This window comes from Lacerta agilis, chromosome 1, assembly GCF_009819535.1.
Source record: "Lacerta agilis isolate rLacAgi1 chromosome 1, rLacAgi1.pri, whole genome shotgun sequence".
Taxonomy (NCBI): domain Eukaryota; kingdom Metazoa; phylum Chordata; class Lepidosauria; order Squamata; family Lacertidae; genus Lacerta; species Lacerta agilis.
The window spans coordinates 79,970,674-79,990,551 of NC_046312.1; the positions used below are offsets into that span (position 1 = coordinate 79,970,674).

General features: G+C 43.3%; 2 protein-coding genes across 9 annotated transcripts in view; both read right to left on the reverse strand.

Annotated features, from left to right (window-relative positions):
* Positions 1 to 914: 914 nt before the first annotated feature.
* LOC117060999 (olfactory receptor 11L1-like) lies at positions 915 to 2,312 on the reverse strand. The gene has a single exon (XM_033173646.1). The coding sequence runs from the start codon at positions 2,088 to 2,090 to the stop codon at positions 942 to 944; it is 1,149 nt and encodes a 382-aa protein (XP_033029537.1). The 5' UTR covers positions 2,091 to 2,312; the 3' UTR covers positions 915 to 941.
* Positions 2,313 to 11,926: 9,614 nt separating this feature from the next.
* Positions 11,927 to 19,878, reverse strand: part of CTNND1 (catenin delta 1) — a 57,909-nt gene continuing 49,957 nt past the window's right edge. For 5 of the 8 annotated variants that reach the window (XM_033157993.1, XM_033157964.1, XM_033158020.1 and 2 more), the window contains 8 exons: positions 19,714 to 19,864; positions 18,681 to 18,873; positions 18,432 to 18,546; positions 15,697 to 15,784; positions 14,601 to 14,648; positions 13,221 to 13,312; positions 12,729 to 12,785; positions 11,927 to 12,455 (listed from right to left, as the gene is read on the reverse strand). In XM_033157993.1, the coding sequence (XP_033013884.1) occupies positions 12,444 to 12,455; positions 12,729 to 12,785; positions 13,221 to 13,312; positions 14,601 to 14,648; positions 15,697 to 15,784; positions 18,432 to 18,546; positions 18,681 to 18,873; positions 19,714 to 19,864 (756 nt within the window). In that variant the 3' untranslated portion in view covers positions 11,927 to 12,443. The remainder of the gene's footprint in view (positions 12,456 to 12,728; positions 12,786 to 13,220; positions 13,313 to 14,600; positions 14,649 to 15,696; positions 15,785 to 18,431; positions 18,547 to 18,680; positions 18,874 to 19,713; positions 19,865 to 19,878) is intronic. The other 3 variants (XM_033157984.1, XM_033158012.1, XM_033158003.1) reach the window with 3 other exon arrangements.

Consider the following 19,878-nt stretch of genomic DNA (forward strand, 5'->3'; position numbering starts at 1 on the left):
GCAGGCAAAAACAAGCCATTCAGAGTCACTAACCAGTTTGATCTGGATGGACAATGCTTTCCAACCACAAGCATGGCAACAAAAATAAAGACCCTGAGTATGGGCACCACCCAGTTAAAAGGGTCATGGAGAAAGTTATGGGGTGAAGACTTCGCTCTGGCAACCATTAATTCACCTTATTGCCATGAGTTTAAAGAACATCATATTTCGCCTCCATTACAGGAGCCAAGAAGGGAATGGGAATAGACATGGGGTCCCTGTGGTTGACCCAGGACTAAAGTGAGCCCTGCATTGGGATTAGAAATCGAAATTCCAGCTTCCCCTTATAAAATATATGTGTATGTGTTTGTGGTGGTGAGGCTATGCATGGGAGAGCATTCAAATGTGTGGTTTCTACATGCTGAAGTACAAAGGCAACAGCAGCTGCTTCTCTTGAATGTGTATTTCAAATTCTCAGCTCTAATATTTTTGACTCAGTCATGCTCACCATCACTGCTAGTATTCTGTCCTAATAGTTGGACTGTTCTGCTTGGAGCATTTATCATGCCCATGTAGAACACCTAGCAAGTGTTGGCTAAGGGTTACTGTAACGTAAATATATCAGAAAATGACAGTTGCGTAGAAAAGAAATGTCCTGTACTTATGAAAAATCTCCCTAACCTGGCTTTAGTGCATGGGTTTTTTTCCCCTTATGTCTGTCACTGAAAGAATAATGGACCCCAACAACAAAAGACCCCTGCAGACAAGTGCTCAGCACAAATTGTGCTTTGATAATATATTGCTTGTAATTATTTTTAGATGACTCTTTTGGGATGTCGCCATGTTTCTTTACAAAGACCTTGAAATGTAGTTTTAATATAAACTAAAACACATTTAACAAATACCTGTCTTTTTACAAAATTCTCAGTGCAAGTTCACAAACAACTTGAGTATGCCAAGGTTCATGACAATACAGTAAGGGCAGTTCTCTGTGTGTTCTTCAGATACGTGTTCTTTACTCGGTTGAGGACCTTTCCCAAGGCTTTTTTCACATCTTTGTTCCTGAGGGTATAGATGATGGGATTCAGCACTGGGGTGATGACAGTATAGAACACAGATACCACTTTTTCCAGTTCAGAAGTCTGACCGGAATGTGGACAGAGGTACATGAAGATGACAGTGCTGTAGAAGATGGTGACCACCGTGAGATGGCTGGCACATGTGGAAAAGGTCTTGTGCCTTCCAGAAGCAGATGGGAGATCCAAGATGGTAGAAACAATCAGGGCATAAGAAGTCAAAGTCAGGAGAAAGGACACAAGCACAATCACTGCAGAGACAAGAAAGACCATTGTGTCAGCCATGAAGGTGTCTCCAGTCGATAAGTTAATTAAGGGGCTCGTGTCACAGAAAAAGTGGTTGATCTGGTTGCTGCCATTGAAGGGGAGCTGGGAGATGAAGGCTATGGGCACGAAGGGGGTCAGGAAGCCCCCCAGCCAGCAACTGCAGGCTAGGCAAGCACAGACATGGTTGTTCATGAGCACAGGATACTGCAGTGGCTGGCAGATGGCTAAGTACCTGTCATAGGCCATAATAGCCAAGAGGAAAAATTCTGTGGTACCAAGCGAGAAGAAGAAATACATCTGGGTAATGCAAGCCTGCAAGGAGATGGATTGGGGGCCAGTGAGAAAGTCCCCCAGCAGTCGGGGAATTGTGACTGAGGTGTAGCACATCTCTAGGAATGAGAAATTGCTCAGGAAGAAGTACATGGGGACATGTAGAGCCAAATCCATATTTGAGAGGAGAATGATCAAGGCATTGCCAAGGAGAATGAAGAGGTAGACTACCAAGAAACTGAAGAACAACAGGATCTGGAACTCCTGGAATCCAGAGAAGCCCAGTAGGATGAATTCAGGGGCTGAGGTGATGTTCAGCATAGTCTTGGTGTTGCATGTACAGCCAGCATCAAAAACAGGAGGAGGGGGAAAGAAACAGACAAAGATGTGTTGGTGATAAACAGATACCAAATGGAAAATCCCAACATTTGCTGTTCTAATGACCAGATAAAGGACATCTGATTCCACTTTCATTATCTTTAGTTTGAACAAAGCCATAATTCTGTCTCATGATGATACAAGTGAGTTTCAAGTTTCATTCACAGACATTTGCATATAATGAAGTCAACCTGATTTGGCTTTTTGGTCATATAGGATGTGTACTGGACATTGTATATTTTTCCAAAATCACAATTCACCATATTCTTGACATTTTTCCAAGGATGGGTTAAGCCTGGTTGTAGTGACTCACAAAGTGGACAAGTGTTGAATCATTCACAAAACCTATTCAACAATATTTTGAAACCACCAGGATATACTATAGTTATGTGAATCACCTTCTGAGATTGGTTCAACAATTCAAAATCTTACTTTGGTGGAACCCAAGTTCCTAATAGGCATGACTCAATCAAGCCTCCATCTCCAACCTCTTAGTTGGGGTATTAACATGGTAGCACTGGAAATTGCCTTATATTGTGTTAGACTATCTTCCCATCTAGCTCAGTTTTGTCTACACTGACTGGAAGTGGTTCTTCAGAGTTTCAGGCAGGATTATCTTGCAGACCTACTTGGAGATGTTGGGGAAAGAAACTCCCATTGCTCCTTGTCGAACAGAAATTATTCCTTCCCCTGTCTTGACATTTGATTTCAAGTTGCAAGACTTCACAGAGAGACCTTAACCTCCTGCCCCTCATGTCTTGAAGAATCAAAGCATAAACAATAATAAAAGGTACCATATTCTTTTCAGTGTATATAACATAAACTACATTGATAAAAGTATGAGACGAAACAAAACAATATTAATCAGAAAACTAAAAAAGAAGATGGGACACCAGTTAAAAATTCATTGCAACTGCTCAATTTGTTTGTTTGTTTTGTTTTTCCAGTTTTGTTTTTTCAGCTGTCCTTGGAAGGAGTGAGACTACCCAACACCTGAGGAGAGTTTATGCTTTTGCTCCTAGAAACCCTTAGTTATATTTTTCTTTATCCTAAGAAAGATTGAAAAATATATGAGGTTGAAGAAACTGAAATGGGGCAATTGATCAACAGAATTGTGTAAAAGACCCTGGATGGAGTGTAAGAAAAATCTTGAACAGCACATACTTTTAAAACAAAATATACTGTATAAAGAAAACCAGGAGGGATAACTCTGATAAGCAACAAATAGCATAGTTCCCTTTTGTTCATGCCACACTATGGGCAACATTTAATGGGAATTAGTTCTTGTACAATCCATAAAAACTACGAATTAAGTTAATTAAGATTCACTTAATATTCAGATAGTTAAAAGTTGGAGTCGTCACTCATTTTCTTGAAGACTTTATTTGGGAGAGGACCATAGTTTGGTGACAGACCACATGCTGTGCATTCAGAAGTCTAGGGTTCAATTCCTGACATCTCCAGTAAAGGCTGGGAACAACTCCTGCCTGAAACCCACGGCCAGTCACCAAAAACAACACTGAGCTACATGAACTCATAATTTGATTCATTATAGAGGCAACTTCCTGTTTTGCTCAGTAAAGCACACTGCCACAACCCAAATCAGAATCAAGCTCATTAAATAATATTTGTAGATGGGCTTAACTCTGTAATATTGTGGACAGAAAAACAAATATTCCGGTGTCACACTCAGTGGGGATCTAAACACAACATGTAACTTTGTTAAAGGAATGCAAATGAGAAGGGGGATCAAAGTATCTTAAAGATGGAACCCCGTACATGAATTTGGAAGTCAACCCAACTCCATCTTCTATATTAATCCATGCTTGTTTCAATGGCTAACCTTTCCAGGACAAATGCAAGCAGATTCTTTTATTTCATACAGTGTACACTTACACCGTATTTTGTTCTGATCTTCTGAGTCAAAGAAAGAACATAAGCAGGGTGCCTGGAATGCCAAACTAAAGCGAAACTCAAATGATGCAGACGAAAGCTGATAATAGCGTTCTGCTGCTGAAGCACATTACACACATGTTCTTAATACACGCTTATTCCTATAGCAATTGTTTTCAGAAATTGTCTTTGGTTTTGTCCATTACCAGGAGTGGTATTAGGAGCTAACCAATTTATGCAGGTAGATACAGGCATGGGTAGCCATGGGAAAGGTCAGAAAATGTTGACTTCCCTGCCTTTAAATTTCAGGCCACCGTTTTTGGGTGTCATGGAAGGAGAGTGAATTATTAGGCTTTTTAATTTTTTTATCATTGTATTTTCACTCCCAGAAAACCCAGTCTTTGGTACTATGTACACATGACTTTACATGGGGAAAGTATTTGCATGTTTCTGCCTCTCACAGCAAAATGTATTGAACAGGCTCTGATAAGAATGCAAGAAAACTAAGCTTGTGTGACTCATGACCTCATAGCAAACTAGGATCAGGGAGGAGAGAATACATACCTTAAATCACAGGGCCAATCTTGCAGTCACTGAGATGTAGCCTCTGCAGAAATAAAGCACAAAACCCCTTCCTCTACTTACCAGCCGAGCTGACTTCAGGTCAAGAGCAAGGAATCAGTCAAAATTGTTTTACTGCTGACAATGTTTGCATGCAGAGAAGGATTCTGCTTACAGCCTCCATGGGCCTGATCCTTAAGCAGAATCAAGATCTAGCTTGACACAAACTGGCCCACTCAGCTTTCCTTTTCTAACTGCTCAGAGCAGCAGTCACACGCTACAAATTACAACCCCCCAAGACCTGACTGTGCACAGCTTTGCCTTTGGCCATCTCAGCAGGCAAACTGAACAGGGGAGCTGCTGGCCTTATATAAGCTCATCTGGGGGCCAAGGGATTCACACTTTGCTCCTTATGGGTGAAAGATTCACAGCCCAATTAGGTATCCCTTGATGAGCTACTTGGAAAACAGATCAGGCGTTCAATTATACAAAATTCTGGCGTAGGGAGAGGTCACTTTATAAGGGCACCCGAGGCCTTTGAATCCTCTTGAGAGAGTGACATTTCTATAGGGACTGATCCAGATGATTGGCTGCTGCACCTACACAACTCTGGTATTCAACAGACATACTGCAGCCCAGTGGGATCCCACTGTGGAAAGTGGTTCCACAGCAGCAGCAGGAAAGGGGCATGCAGGGAAGCCAGAAATTGGTGATCTCACTAGGCTCACTGTCAATGCATTCTTATGTATAATAAATGCAGGCTACACCAGCAAGATGAGCAATAGCTAGTTTAACTTCTTGGTTTCTGTTACAGAGTTTTTAGCATACCTTTGCCTTTTGGCCACTAGGTAGCAACCACATAAATATTGCAAGATGAACTGCACACCTTCTCAGTCCTCCATAGAATAACCAACCTGGGGTGATCCTGATGAAGAGGCTGTCTTGAGGAGGACAAACCATGTGGGGCTAGGCCTTCTGTTATAGGCCTTGTGTGCAAGCTCCCCTGAAGGCTGCAAACATGCAGGGGAAATCCTGTGGGAAGAATTAAATAGATCTTAGAATCATAGAAATGTAGAGTTGGAAAGAACCATGAAGGCCAGCTTGTTCCACCCCCTGCAGTGCAGGGAGCTTTTGCCCAAGTCGGGCTCAAACTGAAGACCCAGAGATTAAGAGAGTCTTGCTCTACGGACTAAGCTATATGAATCCTTGTGGGCCTGTGGTGGTGGCGGCCCAAAGGGCCATAATGAATGTGATGTGAACCCCTATAATTCTTTGAATATGCTTCTAACAGAGAAGTTATGCCTCCACTCACTGGGACAGAAGGACAGCTAATATGTCAATCACAAAAATAAAGCTGATAAGCTAGAACATAAATTGATACATGGTACAAATGGCTACACGTAACACAGGTTCCCAACATGCATACTAACACAATGTAACAGATCACAGTGAAAATCAAAGTTTAGTTAGCAATGCTTATTGTACATGTGTATTAAACATGAAATGAGGTAATGTGTGGGTGAGCAACAAAAGAAACCAGCTGGGTACCTGGATTCAAAATGTGGGGCATTGTGCACTCTCCTACAGAGAGAGTGCCCCAGTAGCAGAGATTAAACTCACAAAAGTTAAGCTGTAGTATAATGTTAGGAATATAGGTTGTTACACCATTTTTATTCAGTTCAGCTGCACACAGCAGCTGACCACGTTCTACTCCTCCTGCAATTAGCAGACTACACACTGTTGAGTAAGTTTAAAATGCCTTACTTACAGATTCAAGGTCTCAATCATGCATTGTACCATGCAGCAGCAAGGCTAATACAGGCATATAACACTCTTGGGTATAAAGTACAGAATAGAGTTCCAGGCATGTGCTGCAAGCTTGGGAGCAAGCTTACACATGTCCATTGTCCATATCATTGCATGATGGAGAGACTTCACTTCCTCCCTCTCCAGAAGAGAGGGGGTGTGACCTAGCTGAGTCTATTTAGCAATATCACTCTGTGGTCCTTCATGCACTAACTAGCCCTATGCTTGCTAGTTGTATTTTTCTGCAATTTCCTACCCTCCCTGGGTGCTGCATACCATGGCCGCCCTTCTACAGGATGGACAGATAGAGGTTGGTCCAGTCTCTCTGCCCCACAACCCACCCACCCCACTCTATGCAGGTGCTGGCACGCATTGGAGGGCCCTTAGTGAAGTTATCTCCTTCCTATGCTCCTTTCCTCATTCTACACAGTGATAAACCCCAGGACCTTGTTTACTGAAGCAACAAAAACTTAACAAGTCCCCTGAGGAATCATCTGGGTTATGAGTAATAACCATCCAAGTAATCATCTGGAGGTATGCCCCCATTTTCAATTCTGAGATGTGGGAAGGGGGTAGATTGTCCTGTTTTCTCTCTTTCAGTGAACAGAAAGAAATTAGACGCCATCTCTGTCGTTTTATGCATGAGATTTTCTGATATAACAATAATACCGCACTGTGGCCCGATGATGGAGATAAGATTATTGCTCCCATAGTGCAATGCCTCCCTTATGACCTTGGTGGTCTTAGTTCTGATCACGCTTTGGGTAGCTTGAAAGTTGTGGAAATGGAACAACAGAGTGGAGGAGGAATATGGCTCACTGATTTACACAGCAGAGCATACATTTCCAAAAAGAAAATGTTCCTGATGTGAAATGATATAGATATCAGAAAGTGGACAGCTCAAAGTTGGTTCTTCTTTTTTTAAAAGGAGTAAAAGGAGGGCAGGGGTCTACCTAAGTAGTTCTGCAATAAATATTCATCTTTTCCACAGACTTTTGAAAACAGTAATAAAGACCATAAAGCACTTTCTGAACTGTTTTGTGTATTTAAATAAGAGGGTAGATATTATTCCTTACAGGCACTATCCAATATAGAGGTTTTTATACTTTTTTAATATTTGCTTTTTATATTAATGTTACATACATTAATCATCCATGCATGCATGCAGCAGTAATAAAGAAAAAGCATCATGTAACAAAAAACAATATGCATGGGAGTATTGCGCCAGAGGGTGTATAATAAAAAGGGCCACAAGTTCATGATAAAACACAGGACGCAGGACAGCTGTCAGATATTAAAAGAATAGGTGCTTTGGTTATATGTCCAGCCAAAATGTTCTGTAGGAATCCAGAGGTTTAACGGAACCTCCCCGACTAATCACATAATGCAAAAAAGGAGCCAAATTGTTGCAAAATTGTCACTCTTTGTTTCTCCTCTAAGAGCACAGTGGCTTTGTGTTAATTTTTCAGCTAGTGCCATGAACCGTCCTGGATCTACTGAAGAGCGATATACAAATTTAATAAAACAAAAAAATAAATGAACCACATCTCACCCCACCAGCACCTTACAATCAACTTAGTGAACAATTCCCAGTCCTGTGGCAGCTAGTAGAAAATGAATTTTAACTTTGCATGACAGCCCAGATGTAGACTTTGGAAGAGCCCTGGGTTCAGAAAAAAAATACCTATCTGGTTTAGAATAGCAGTGATGTCTTGAAAGATTCTTTGCCAGAAAACTTGTATCCTGGAACATGGCCACCACATATGAAACTCTGTGTCCAAATGGTCACATTCACACCAACACAATAGATTCAAAGTGGTGTTTTTATACTTGTTTTATTTGCTTTTTGGTATGTCACTTTGAGTTTCAATTTTGTAAAAAACAAAACAAAAAAACACTAATTAGGGCCAGCCCACCCATTAGGCAAGGTGACGTGACCACCTGAGGCAACAGGATCCACCTGGGCAGCAGATCCCAATGTTGATCTTTCTTTCCCACTTGTTCCTGATGTAGATCTTCCTTCACTCCTTCTTCCCTGGCAGGGAGGGGGACTACCATTTGGGGGTCTGCTTCAGGTGCCAAAATATTTTGGGCCAGCCCTGCAGCTAATAAATATAAATAATAATAATAATAATAATAATAGGAAGAAGAAGAAGAAGAAGAAGAAGAAGAAGAAGAAGAAGAAGTGCTTCCTGTCACATCTATATATACATACATTTATCACTGCAGCAGTGGTTTTTCTTTTCCAGGGTACTACTTCACACACAACTGTAATCATAATTAATACACGATGGTTCTATTCCTATAGAATCTGCAGTGAACGTTCTCTATGCTCCTGGGACATTCCATCTGGATTTTCACATATTTGGTGGGTCCCCTCCAGATACCTAAAAGGTTGGGACCTTTTAGATTTGCAGTGCAACTATTACTCCCTTGAGAAAGAGGACATCTACCTAAGTATCATTTTTAGAGCCGATTATTGAATCCTAGAAGGTAATTTTTATTGAAGCCTTTACCCAAATTTGATCCCACTTATGTTCTTCAATCTGACATTTGAAGTCACCCTCCCAGGATATCCAAGACCTTAGGAGGAGCCCATTGCCTGGCTTGTAAATATTGGATACCAAGCCTTTAGAATTCAGATATTTGAGCAGCTAAGGATCCGAAAGTTTAGTGAACATAAACAACCCCCCTGACAAGCTAAAGATTTAGCAAATGTTGTAAACTGAATTAACGGAATCCATTTGTGTGCTATATTTCCAATTAGTTAGGAGGTAATATTGTGAAGTGGGCAAACAAAGCAGCCCTCTCATGTTAAAAGTTCTCATCTCCACTACAGAAACGGCAAGCGGGGAGAAACAAGATTTCTTCGCTGATCCCTCTTCTCCTAGCTTGGTTTCTTAATTGCCTCTTCATGCCATCATAGGTTTGTTGCTTTTGATCTCAAACCTCTGCCTTTTCTTTTATCTGGTTGCAAGAGATGGCAAATGTTGGCAAAAAAAGAGTTTTCATCTTTTAAACAACTAAACAAAGCTACAGTTCATTGTAATTCGCACGAGGCTTCTCTTTCCCAGTGTTCTTCATGTTCATATTATCTTTCAAAGATGCAGCATCCGTTGGAGGGAAAATGGTGGCAAGGAAGGAATGGAAGGGGGGAAGCTTGGAACTTCCATTGCATTTCATGGCAAGTGGACAGTCAGTGGGCTTTCTCCAATGATCCTGCAATACTGCTGCCCCTTCAGTTTCTATTATTAGGGGCAGCAAGAATTGTCAACAGCCAGTCAATGGAAATCTTTTTCACCTCCCTCAGTTGTTTGGCTTAGTAGAGTCTGAGATATAGCTCTCTCTGAGCATCTCACATATTTAAAAAAGTTAACTAGGGGAGGATCTAAATCAGATCATCTTTATGCTATTTGAGCTAAATTTTTGACGTACATGAATACAACAAGAGACAGAACATACACCACCAATGGTCCAATTAAGTCTGTGAAGATATATTTTAGAATATTGAGATAAAGTGATTTCTTAATGTTGCCTGTGGTAATAAAAGATGCATGAATTAATGTAAGGTATTATTTTCCATTTTCTTCCCTTCCGTTATCCATCCTAGTTTTTCTCTCCCCGCCCCTTTGAATCAGTATGTTTGACGCTGCTTGTATTTTGTCTAATTTAAAAATTAATAGTTGGTTTTAAAAAAAAAAAACCTCCTAACTCTTGGCTCAGAGGAAAGAAGAACAAGGCACTCTCAAAACAGAAAATCATCCTACTGACAAGTTTACTGGGTAGGTTTAAAAGTTTAATTTGTTGCAATGTAGAAGGAGGTGGACGACTGTTACTATACTGTGGATGGTCTGTGTAACTGGGAAGACATTTCAGGGTCTCTGGTTAACTTTATAGCTATAATTCACCTGAAGAAGCCTGTCTAACTCTTGCCAAGTGAATCCAGTCTGATTTGGTGAATGTTCAGGGATATTCATCAGCAGCTCATATGTAGACAACAAATGACAGACTCAACAATATTTGGAGAAGGCAATTCCATTTTAACAAATACACACTTTAAAACTTTATTTATATAAAAATCATTTCACTTTAAAAGCATTACAGAGTGAGCACAGGACTCAAGGAACAGCAGGATGTTCCCCTCCCCCAGGGGTGCAAAGGAAAAGCAAAACAAAAGAAGTCAGTGAATTATTAGTCCCTCTTACAGCATTGAATTGGTCAGTGGGGAAGGGGCTTTTTTTGGTTTATCTGGAAATAAAAAAGGAAATAGTGTTTTACATTAGAAAAAGTCAAGTGACTCCTCCCTCAGAAGGCTGATTTGCATGTTTGATCCCTCCCACTCCCCCCAAAAAGGAAAGAAAAACTGGGACAGGAGCATATTAGAGGCACCGAAAAATCTTCCACTTTAGGCCTTTCCCCCCTCTTGTGCAACGTGGATTGTTAGTGTGGAGAGAATCCCAGGAGTTGAGGGCAACAGAGTTCCTTCCAGTTACTAGGCAGAGGCAGAGCTTGGGAGGCTGGGAGGGAAGAGGGAGGGAAAGACTGCAGTCATCTTCCGTAGAAAAAAGAGAAAGGTGGGAGTCACCAATATGGTGCCCAGAGCTAATCACTATTGTCCCCTTTACTGCTGTTTTGCAGATTAGGACAAAGATTGTAAGCAGACCCTCTAAGTTCCTCTTGCTCCCCCAAACAGGTGAGCTATTAAGGTGCAAAGCGTAACCCTCGCCTAGCCATGCTTTCACACCTCTCCCCAACCCATGAGCCCTTTAGGTGGTTGACAGATTCATTCCTGGTCTCTCTCACTCAACTAGGATGCACCACTGCAATTACAAATGGCAACATCAGGATTCTGGTTAGGATTCTGGTTCTAGCTGGGGGGGGGGAGAGTGAGAGGGGAAGAGGAAGAAAGGAAGGGGGAGAGAGAAAGAGAGAGCGCAACTCTGTGCCAAAATATCCATCTCCCCAGCCCAAGCCCTTTTGCCTTTCTCACACAAAACTACCAAGGGCACAAATCTTTTTCACAGTGGCGAAGAAAGGCACGTGTACATAGTGACAGATTTAAGAGTTTTCATTCCCCTGCCTGCATGGGAGGATTTGGGCAATATTTACAGACAAGTCTTCCCTCCCTCAAAAACTTTCCACATCACCCAGCTTCCCAACTTCAACAGCCTTCTGCACTTTATGCAGCCCAACCCAGGCACCCACTGCTTAAGCCAAAATTACCCACCGGCAACCCCAAAACCAGACACAGCCAATGTGGTTCCACTGCTCTACCGACAGCCAACACCGCTGCTTCTAGGTATGGAAACTTTCGTCCCTTTCACCAACTTTCACTTAACGTTCTCTGGTCCGATCCCACCTTTCCCTCAACCCCCCTGCACCCCAAACTGCTCTTCTCCCACAAATAAATAGCTTCCTAGGCGCTGATTTAATCCCTCTCAGATTAAAATTACCAAGAAGCAAGAAAACGGGAGGAAACAGATGCAAACCCACACATTCTTCCTCAGCCTATGAGGATACAGAGGGCTGTCATCTCAAAGAGATATTCTTTACGGCCATCTTGCATCCAGATGGCCCAGACGGCAGTCACCCACAAGCTGTCCCTCCTTTGTCATCCCCTCCCACTTCCCTCCCTCCCAAACCACCACCACTACCACCACCAGGAATGTTCCAGTACTTCCAGCATCCTTTGTTGCAAGAAAAAAAAAATCACACACAAAAATATATTCTATAGGCTAAGAGAAGGAGGAGACTGGTCCTCAGAGTTCTTCTCCATGAAGAGAGAAGACACTGCATTTAAGAAAACAAAAAAAAAAAAAAACCTAGTTCCAGTATGGTAGGTTTTCAGCTGAGATCCATCTGCACCACGGGGCTTCCATCATCTGCTGCAGATGAGAAGCTTGTAATTTTATAGTGTTCTGCCTTAGTTGCTTGAGTGAGATCCATCGGGAGTATTTGGTCTTCAGGAATCGCTGCACTTTTGAAAAATACAGACAAAAAGAAGTGTCCAGGGAATTGGATGGGCTCAGCCGTCTACAGGGAGGTGTGAGGCCCTGTGGGCTCAGGCGGGGCCAGTCATTTGGCTCTGGGTGGCTGGACTTGTGTGCCCAAGAGATTTTTTTTAAAAAAGAGAGAGAGTCAGTCCATTTCACCACAAAGTGTTATACAAAGTATGTTATAAACCCAAAACAGAGAAGGCAGATGGTGGCAGCTCTAGATCTTCTGCTGTGGAAAGAGACAAGAAAGCCAAGGTTAACATAGCCACAAGTCCAATGGCAACAAGGAGAAGATTTATACAGAGCAAGCAGGCATGGAATCAAGCAATCCAAACTCCAAGTGTCCTCAGTGAGGCGGGTCTCTGAAAAGTGGATTGTTAAGCAACACCCCAGATTTTGCCCCTGCGAATGCTTGATTTATTGATTTGAGGAACAGGCCAGATTTTCCTTTCCCCTGCTTTTGGATACGGAAGCAGAAGAGCACCAAAGCCACGGGACATACCATAGGAGGATAAAGCAACGTGTCACTCTCCGCAAAGGATTCCTGCCCTTCCTCCTGCTGTAGACACACACATTGTTAGTAAGGACGGATTGTTATGTAGGAAGGGGAGAAAAGGGAGCAAGAAGTCTAACTGAGAAGCCACTGGGGGAAATGAAAGAGAGGCTGAGTTGAAGGTGTGAATAGTCAACAAAGACAGGGGTTAGGTGTTTAGTTAACAACTCTGCAGCCCCCCCAATAAACACTGGTGCGTGTGTGTGTGTGAGAGAGAGATGGTTTGTACCAACACTATTCCCAGTGCATTATCCAGTTCTGGAAATCCTTGGCTTTCTCAGCTTTGAGGGTTTTGTTTGTTTTTAAACCTATCAAGGGGTATAAAAACTACAAAATAAGCTTGGACAGCAAGCTTCTCTTGCTCTCTCCCTTTTTGCTACCCGTGCCCAGAAACACCTATGCCCCAGAGGTCTCCCTCAATGAGCATATCCCAGTCTTTACCATCAGTGGGGCTCCCTTCATAGATTCCATTTCTTCTCCAGATCGCTCCAATGTCCTATTATGGTCCCGCTCGTTCAGTGTAGAGTAATTGTCTGAAATGAAGAGGAAGGTGTGATATGTGGAAACGTCACATGGGCCCCAACGTAAGCAAGGACACACTCTTCCCTTCCTCTGCGTCAAGAGTCAACTTACATCTCCCCAGCCAGCCAGTCAGGGAACAAGCATCATCATCTTCTCCTTCCTTGCTGATTTACAGGTGAGAAGACGTGTGCACACAGAGCACTGCCCACCATTCCTTCCGCACTCTTTTCTCTCCACTCAGTAGTTCTCCCTACTAGCTAGCTCAATGGAACTGGGGGGGGGGGGGGAGGACTCGCCACAATGCTGCCTAGCCCTAGGACACCTGAGAGTGTAACGAGCCTACTACTTTAAGGGAGAGAGACATACGCCACCCTTAGTTTCTGAAAAAACTGTGTCAACCTGAAGATAACGAGCATGTATTAGCTGTAAGCATCTGGAGAGGAAAGATGACTACTGTTTCATTTTGGAAAGGCTAGAAGGGATCTATCATTGGCCGATTGCCTATACCAGTGGTGGTGAACCTTGGCACTCCAGATGTTTTGGGACTACAACTCCCATCATCTCTGACCACTAGTCCTGTTAGCTAGGGATAATGGGAGTTGTAGTTCCAAAACATCTGGAGTGCCAAGGTTCGCCACCACTGGCCTATACAGTGGTACCTCAGGTTACATACGCTTCAGGTGACAGACTCCGCTAACCCAGAAATAACGCTTCAGGTTAAGAACTTTGCGTCAGGATAAGAGCAGAAATTGTGCTCTGGCGGCGCAGTGGCAGCGGGAGGCCCCATTAGCTAAAGTGGTGCTTCAGGTTAAGAACAGTTTCAGGTTAAGAACGGACCTCCGGAACAAATTAAGTTCTTAACCCGAGGTACCACTGTATAAAAGAAAGGCTATCCCCCTAATGCAGCTACCTACTGCATTTTATTAGCAGGATGCAAGCGCACTGAAGCCAGAGAAGCTATACTCAATTTATCTTACCAGTAATAGCACTGGTTGTGCTTTATTCCTAGCAAAGCTAGACTTCCAGCTACTAAGTGGCAGGAGGATTAGCTACCTCTGTGGGGTTGATAGACAGCACTGGCAAGGACCTAGCACAGCTGGACTGGCTATGCATTGGCGTGTTCACATGTACAGCACTGAGTTAAGATTACAAAGCACCTGTGGCCCACTAGGTTTTGGAGACAGGTTTAGAACACTTCACAGCTATACACAGAAGGGTGCTGAAGTTTATCCAGCAGTAATTAATGAATGAATGAATCAGTCAGTCAGTCAGTCTCTCTCACCACTGAATTTCCCATACCTGGTCCCATGTTGCCCATTTGGATCTCCTCTCGAGAAGATTTCTTGTCTGCACAGAATATAAAAATCAGAGCAGTTAGCGACAAAGTCCCTGCTCCTTGTTTTGACTAATGTGGGGCTTGTCTTATCTGTGGCGGCATTAAGAGTAACCCATTCAATTATGGTCACAGCAGAAGTTTCCCCCCAGCAGAAAGACTGCTGGCAATTTTGGTCATCCCCTTTCACTATGCTAGAAATACTGATTAGGAACAAATATTAATATTCTTAAAATCCTTCTTCAGATTGCAACTTTTGACAGTTTTGAATGATGACGTTTTGTGTTGCTGCAACACTGAGCCACCCTTTTGAAAAACAAATGCATCCACTCTTTTTTTAAAAAATCTTGCTCTTTGACTAACAGGCTCTTGCTGCAGCTCAGTGAAAATGAAGAGTGTCTTAAACAAAATAAATCTCATGTTAAAAGTTACAACTAAAATCAGTATTAAATAGAACTGCAGTGCAAAGGGGGGAAAAGCAGAAAGCCACGATCACTCCTGAAAGTGTATCCTTAAGGACAACATCTCTGTTGTTTTTTCAATGCTCTAAATTAGAGAGTTTTATATATGAATACTACAAAGTATCAATGCAAGATGGAGCTCCCAATTGGAATGTCAGTCTACTCTCTGATCAGTCAACTTTTCTACATGTACATTTTTATACTGTCCCTCCCCACTGCTACTGCCCCACACAGGAGAAATGCATTCAAAATATGTAACACAGCCTCATCCATGCCATGGGATGCTTGTGTGGAAACCTAAGTTCAATGTTATTAACATGATAGGATGGAGGGAGAAAGAATAATATGGGGGAAGGGGCCACCGCTCAGTGAGAGAGCCCACGTTTTGCAGGTTCAAACCCTGGTGCCTCCAAGTAAGGCTGGAAAAGCCTCCCTCCCAGCCTAAAAACCTTTGGAGAGCCACCATCATGGGCCAGTGGTCTGGCCTCGTATAAGGCAGCTTCCTATGTTCCATTCTCCTCCGCCACACATAAAGCCCAAGGGGCCACATGAACCAGGGCTCTCTTTCTGGCACAGAATATACCACTAATCTTGCACATACCTCCTTTTTGGTTCTTATCAATGAGGGGCAAGGTGCTGTCATCAAAGGAGTTGCCACCCTGGCTTCGAGTACTGTTACTCCGGTTCACCTGAAAAGAAGGAACCAGCCGGTATATTTAAGCTGCCATTAGTGCTGATGTTCCTGGCTATCTAGGTATTTCCTCAGCACTTCAAAGCATAGGCTGCCATCCATGGGGGCTCTAGGTGCACCCCAACACCACACAAACATGCCCACTGAAGAAGGCAGGGAAACAAGCTTTCGCAGGTGTTGAATGCAGCCTGCCCTGAGAAGCTAGGCCTTCAACTGAAAGGCTGGATTCACCCTTTGCTCTTTCAACGCAGCGTGGTGTAGTGGTGAGAACGCTGGACGAGGGAGGAATCCATTTTGAACCAATTTGTACATGATTTTGGCAGTTCTGACCTCATCAAGCTTTGCTCTTACATTGGGACTTCCGGCGGCGACGCCATTGCGGGTGGTCGTGGGCTGCTTCGGCTGCGAAGCGCCCAGTCCATCCCGGGGGTTGGAGCCCCGCTACCGCAAAGCGGGGCTCCGGTGGGGTGCGGGAAGAGCGTCCCGCACCCTGGGCTCCCCGGCTGTGCCCGTTGTGGCTCCGAACCCTTCCCTCGCTCCCCCTGTAAAGGGGGAGTGGGGGTGAAGGGACGACGGAGCCGGGCTATAGGGGACATGCCCCAACCGGGATGCAAATGCGGCGACAAATCCTGTGATGAGCGTCTAAGTTCTACCTGTCTTTAATGATCTGAAAGAACCCGGTGGTTGTGAGTACTTGATTGACTTTTATATCTTTGGAACGATCCGGGGGGAAGAGGAAAGGGAGCCTGCCTTCCTCCCTTCGGGAGAGAAAGAAAATAACCAGTTTAAGTGACTGCTGCTACAATAATGGATACAAAGTGTTTGGAATTTGGAAACTGAGACTGCTGAGATTTCCCTCTGGGGATTAAGTGGGCAGAAAATATCTCCATTTAAAGTTTTGGTCTTTACGCTCTGGCTTCAGAAAAAATGGCGATGGAAAATCTGGACTGATGTGGGAAACAATTGAAACAAAGGAAGGAAGAGACAGGAACTGTAATTTGACACTCACCCTCTCCCCCAAAATGCTGGACTTTGTGTTTGAACTTGTTTTGAATTCTGGACTAACGGATGAAGAAATGCTTACTGTCTTGAGGCTGGAACTGCTTAATCGGAAATTGCAAGTCTTGAGTGGGATTATAAATAAAAAAAATCTATTTTCCACAGAGGAGGCTTTTCAAAAGTTTTACACAATGGAAGAAAACCTTGGCAAAGAGTTAGAAGGGATGCTTGAAGGATGGTCTGAAATGGCTGGGCGACTCCGGGAAAAGGAACCGTTCTTTGGGGGTGGCAGTCCCGGAACGGCAAAATCTGCAATATCCAGACCCCGAGGTGAGAGCTCGGGGGCAAGGGACATAGAATTAAGATATCTACAAGAAGAAGAAGTATGGTACAAAGAAGCGGAGGAGCCCAGAAAAGATGTGATGTGTATCCTGAAGCTCGATGCAAGGTTTGTTGTGAATGTTGCCTGGATCTGTGGACATTTGCGAAAAGAAGACAACTGGAAGATTGGTTCCGGCGAAAGACAGAGAAAGACAATGGACAGAGGGGGTGTGGGGTGAAGTATTAAATGTAAAATTTAAATGGTCTGTTATGGTACCTGAAATCGGAGTGTGAAGGTTGTTAGTTATAAGTTTATCTTGAATAAGTAAGGAGATATTGGATTTTAAGTTAAAAAGCAGCATGATAAAGGACAGAAGAAATAAGTTTAGACTTTATAAGAATATTTTGATAAGATTTATGATGCAATAGGATGATTAAGATAATTGTGTTATGTTTAATTGAAGTTAAATTCCTTCTTTTTTAGAGAAAAGCTGTTAAGAAAATAAAATATGGATTTAAAACCGAAGGTGAAAAGGCAGGGGAAGTCAAATGTCAAGATTTGGAAATAGAATTTTTTTTTGTTAGGTATATAAATAAGAAGAAGAATCCTGGCAATATATGTATTTGTATTTGTTTTGTATTTGTAGGTGTGGGTCTGGGTGTGTGTTGTATTATGAAAATGCTAATAAATTCTGCATAAAAAAAAAAGCTTTGCTCTTACATTGGACCACCCTCGTGCATCAAGCGCCTGAACCCAGTCCAATTAATTATATGCAAAATTATACAAAATAAACAACATTGCACTATGTCAAGTATTCAACCGGGGGAAGCATTTCTGCTTGCCAGTCAAAATGACATCCCCTCTCCTCCCCCACACCCTGTTCTGGGGGCTCCCCTGACCAATCCAGTGTCAATTTGGGGGGAACCCCCCCCCCCCGGTTGCAAAAGCCTTTCGCAGCCTGCTGCTGATAGGGACTCATTTGTTGAAACCCACCCTTACACGTATAGAAGTCAAAACGCGCGTTGTGCTATATTTCTGAGGCATAATTTTATATGTATATTAATATAACTGTATTTGTAGTTATATGCAGTGTTGTATTTTTTCTGTTTATATGCTGGTTACTTTAGAAATCCTAGAGTGTACGTCTGCACACATATCAAGACTCTGCCTAACTTGCGAGAATTGTTTGTATTTTTAATGGAACTGAAGTGGGGAGCACTCTCTTCTTGACGAATGAGGTGGGGATTAGAAAAAAAAATCCATGTGGATAAGCTCAACATTGGGGTTTTCAGAAAATTCCACCCCTGGTTTAACTCCCAGATACCTGGAAGTCAGACTTCTTCCATCCTTCCTTCTCCAGTGGCTTCCGCAATTCCTTATACCCCCAGATTGTCTGCAGTACAAGAGCAGCTGCTCTGATTTCTCTCTCTGAGCGGTTCCTAGGAGGAGAGAACAGAAGATTATTACAAAAGAACAAACAGCCCAGCCCATAAGCTTCCTAAGAGAAGGATGGGGGGTTTGTAGAAATCTGTGCAGGCACCCTTTACCTAACCCCCTTGCGAGCTGCACCCACCCAGATTTGTTGATCAGCACCAGTTTCTCGATGCCTTGTGTCTCCCGCAGTTTCTTGGCTGCTTCCAAGTTATCCAGAATGACCTCATTTATGGTATTTAACACAGAGACCACAGTATCTTCAGAGAGGTTCTTAGCCGGCGTTTGCTGTCCCCCTGGCAAATTCTTCACTAAACTGGGGATGGCATGCTTGCCTAGGAAAGGGAGAAGATCAGAGTTGGTTAGGGGAAAAGGAACAATATAAACAGAAGTGATCAGAAGACAGAAGCAGAAGTTCCCAACAGACTCTTTGAGACCTCGAAGGCTCTCCTACCATGAAACTGATATAAGGCACAGGCTGAATATAGCAGAGAGGGAGGATTCTGTTCTCAGCTGATCAAGGGAATGCAACTATCAGAACTTCATTCATTTACCCGGCAGAGCAAGTTGCCAGCCAAGCCTTATTTGGCTAGGGGCAGGAAAAGCCATAACAAAATGCTAGTGCTCTTGTTGGGACTACAACTCCCATCAACCCTTACTTTGGAGCCAATTGTTTGCGGTAGAAGGAAATTGAAGTTTATATAGATAGATATATACTGGAGAAGCCTAGAAACCCTCAATACACTTGAACCTTGCATCACTTTATGCCAGTTTCCCCAAATCTGATGCCCTCTAGAGGCTGTTGGGACTCCAACTCCCAGCACCCCTAAACTTGGGCCATGCTAACTGGGGCAGATGGAGGGCACCAGGTTGGCAAAGGCTTTTCTCGCCAACCTCCACCTTCCAATATTCTACTATGATTCTTAATCAATAAAGATCAACCACCCACAAACAATGATGATACTGCATATGGGCACAGGGATCCTGCCCATCTTTTAAAAACAGTGCGTTCCCTGGCACTGAGCATCTTTCAAGAAGCAGCATGAGCTGTGTTTGGTTTGGCCAATTCTTGGCATAACTCAGCTAGCATGTGTTACCCCACACCCAACTGCTGAGACAGCACAAGAAATCCACCCAAGTCCCTTCCCTTCCCGCCTTCCCTTCCTTGCTCTCACCTATCAGCTCTTTGTTACGGGAATCCACTGCCAGGTTGCGCAGGGCTCCAGACGCAGCTTTCACCACACGCTCGCTGTCGTAAGTCAACAGGTCCGCAATGGCAGAGAGGCCTTTCTCTTGGCGCAACGCAGAGCGGATGTACCGACCGTACTGCCAAGAGGGAA

What these genes read in the sequence shown, in the direction of transcription:
- LOC117060999 (XM_033173646.1), bottom strand. Translation starts at nt 2,090, where the DNA reads ATGGCTTTGTTCAAACTAAAGATAATGAAAGTGGAATCAGATGTCCTT.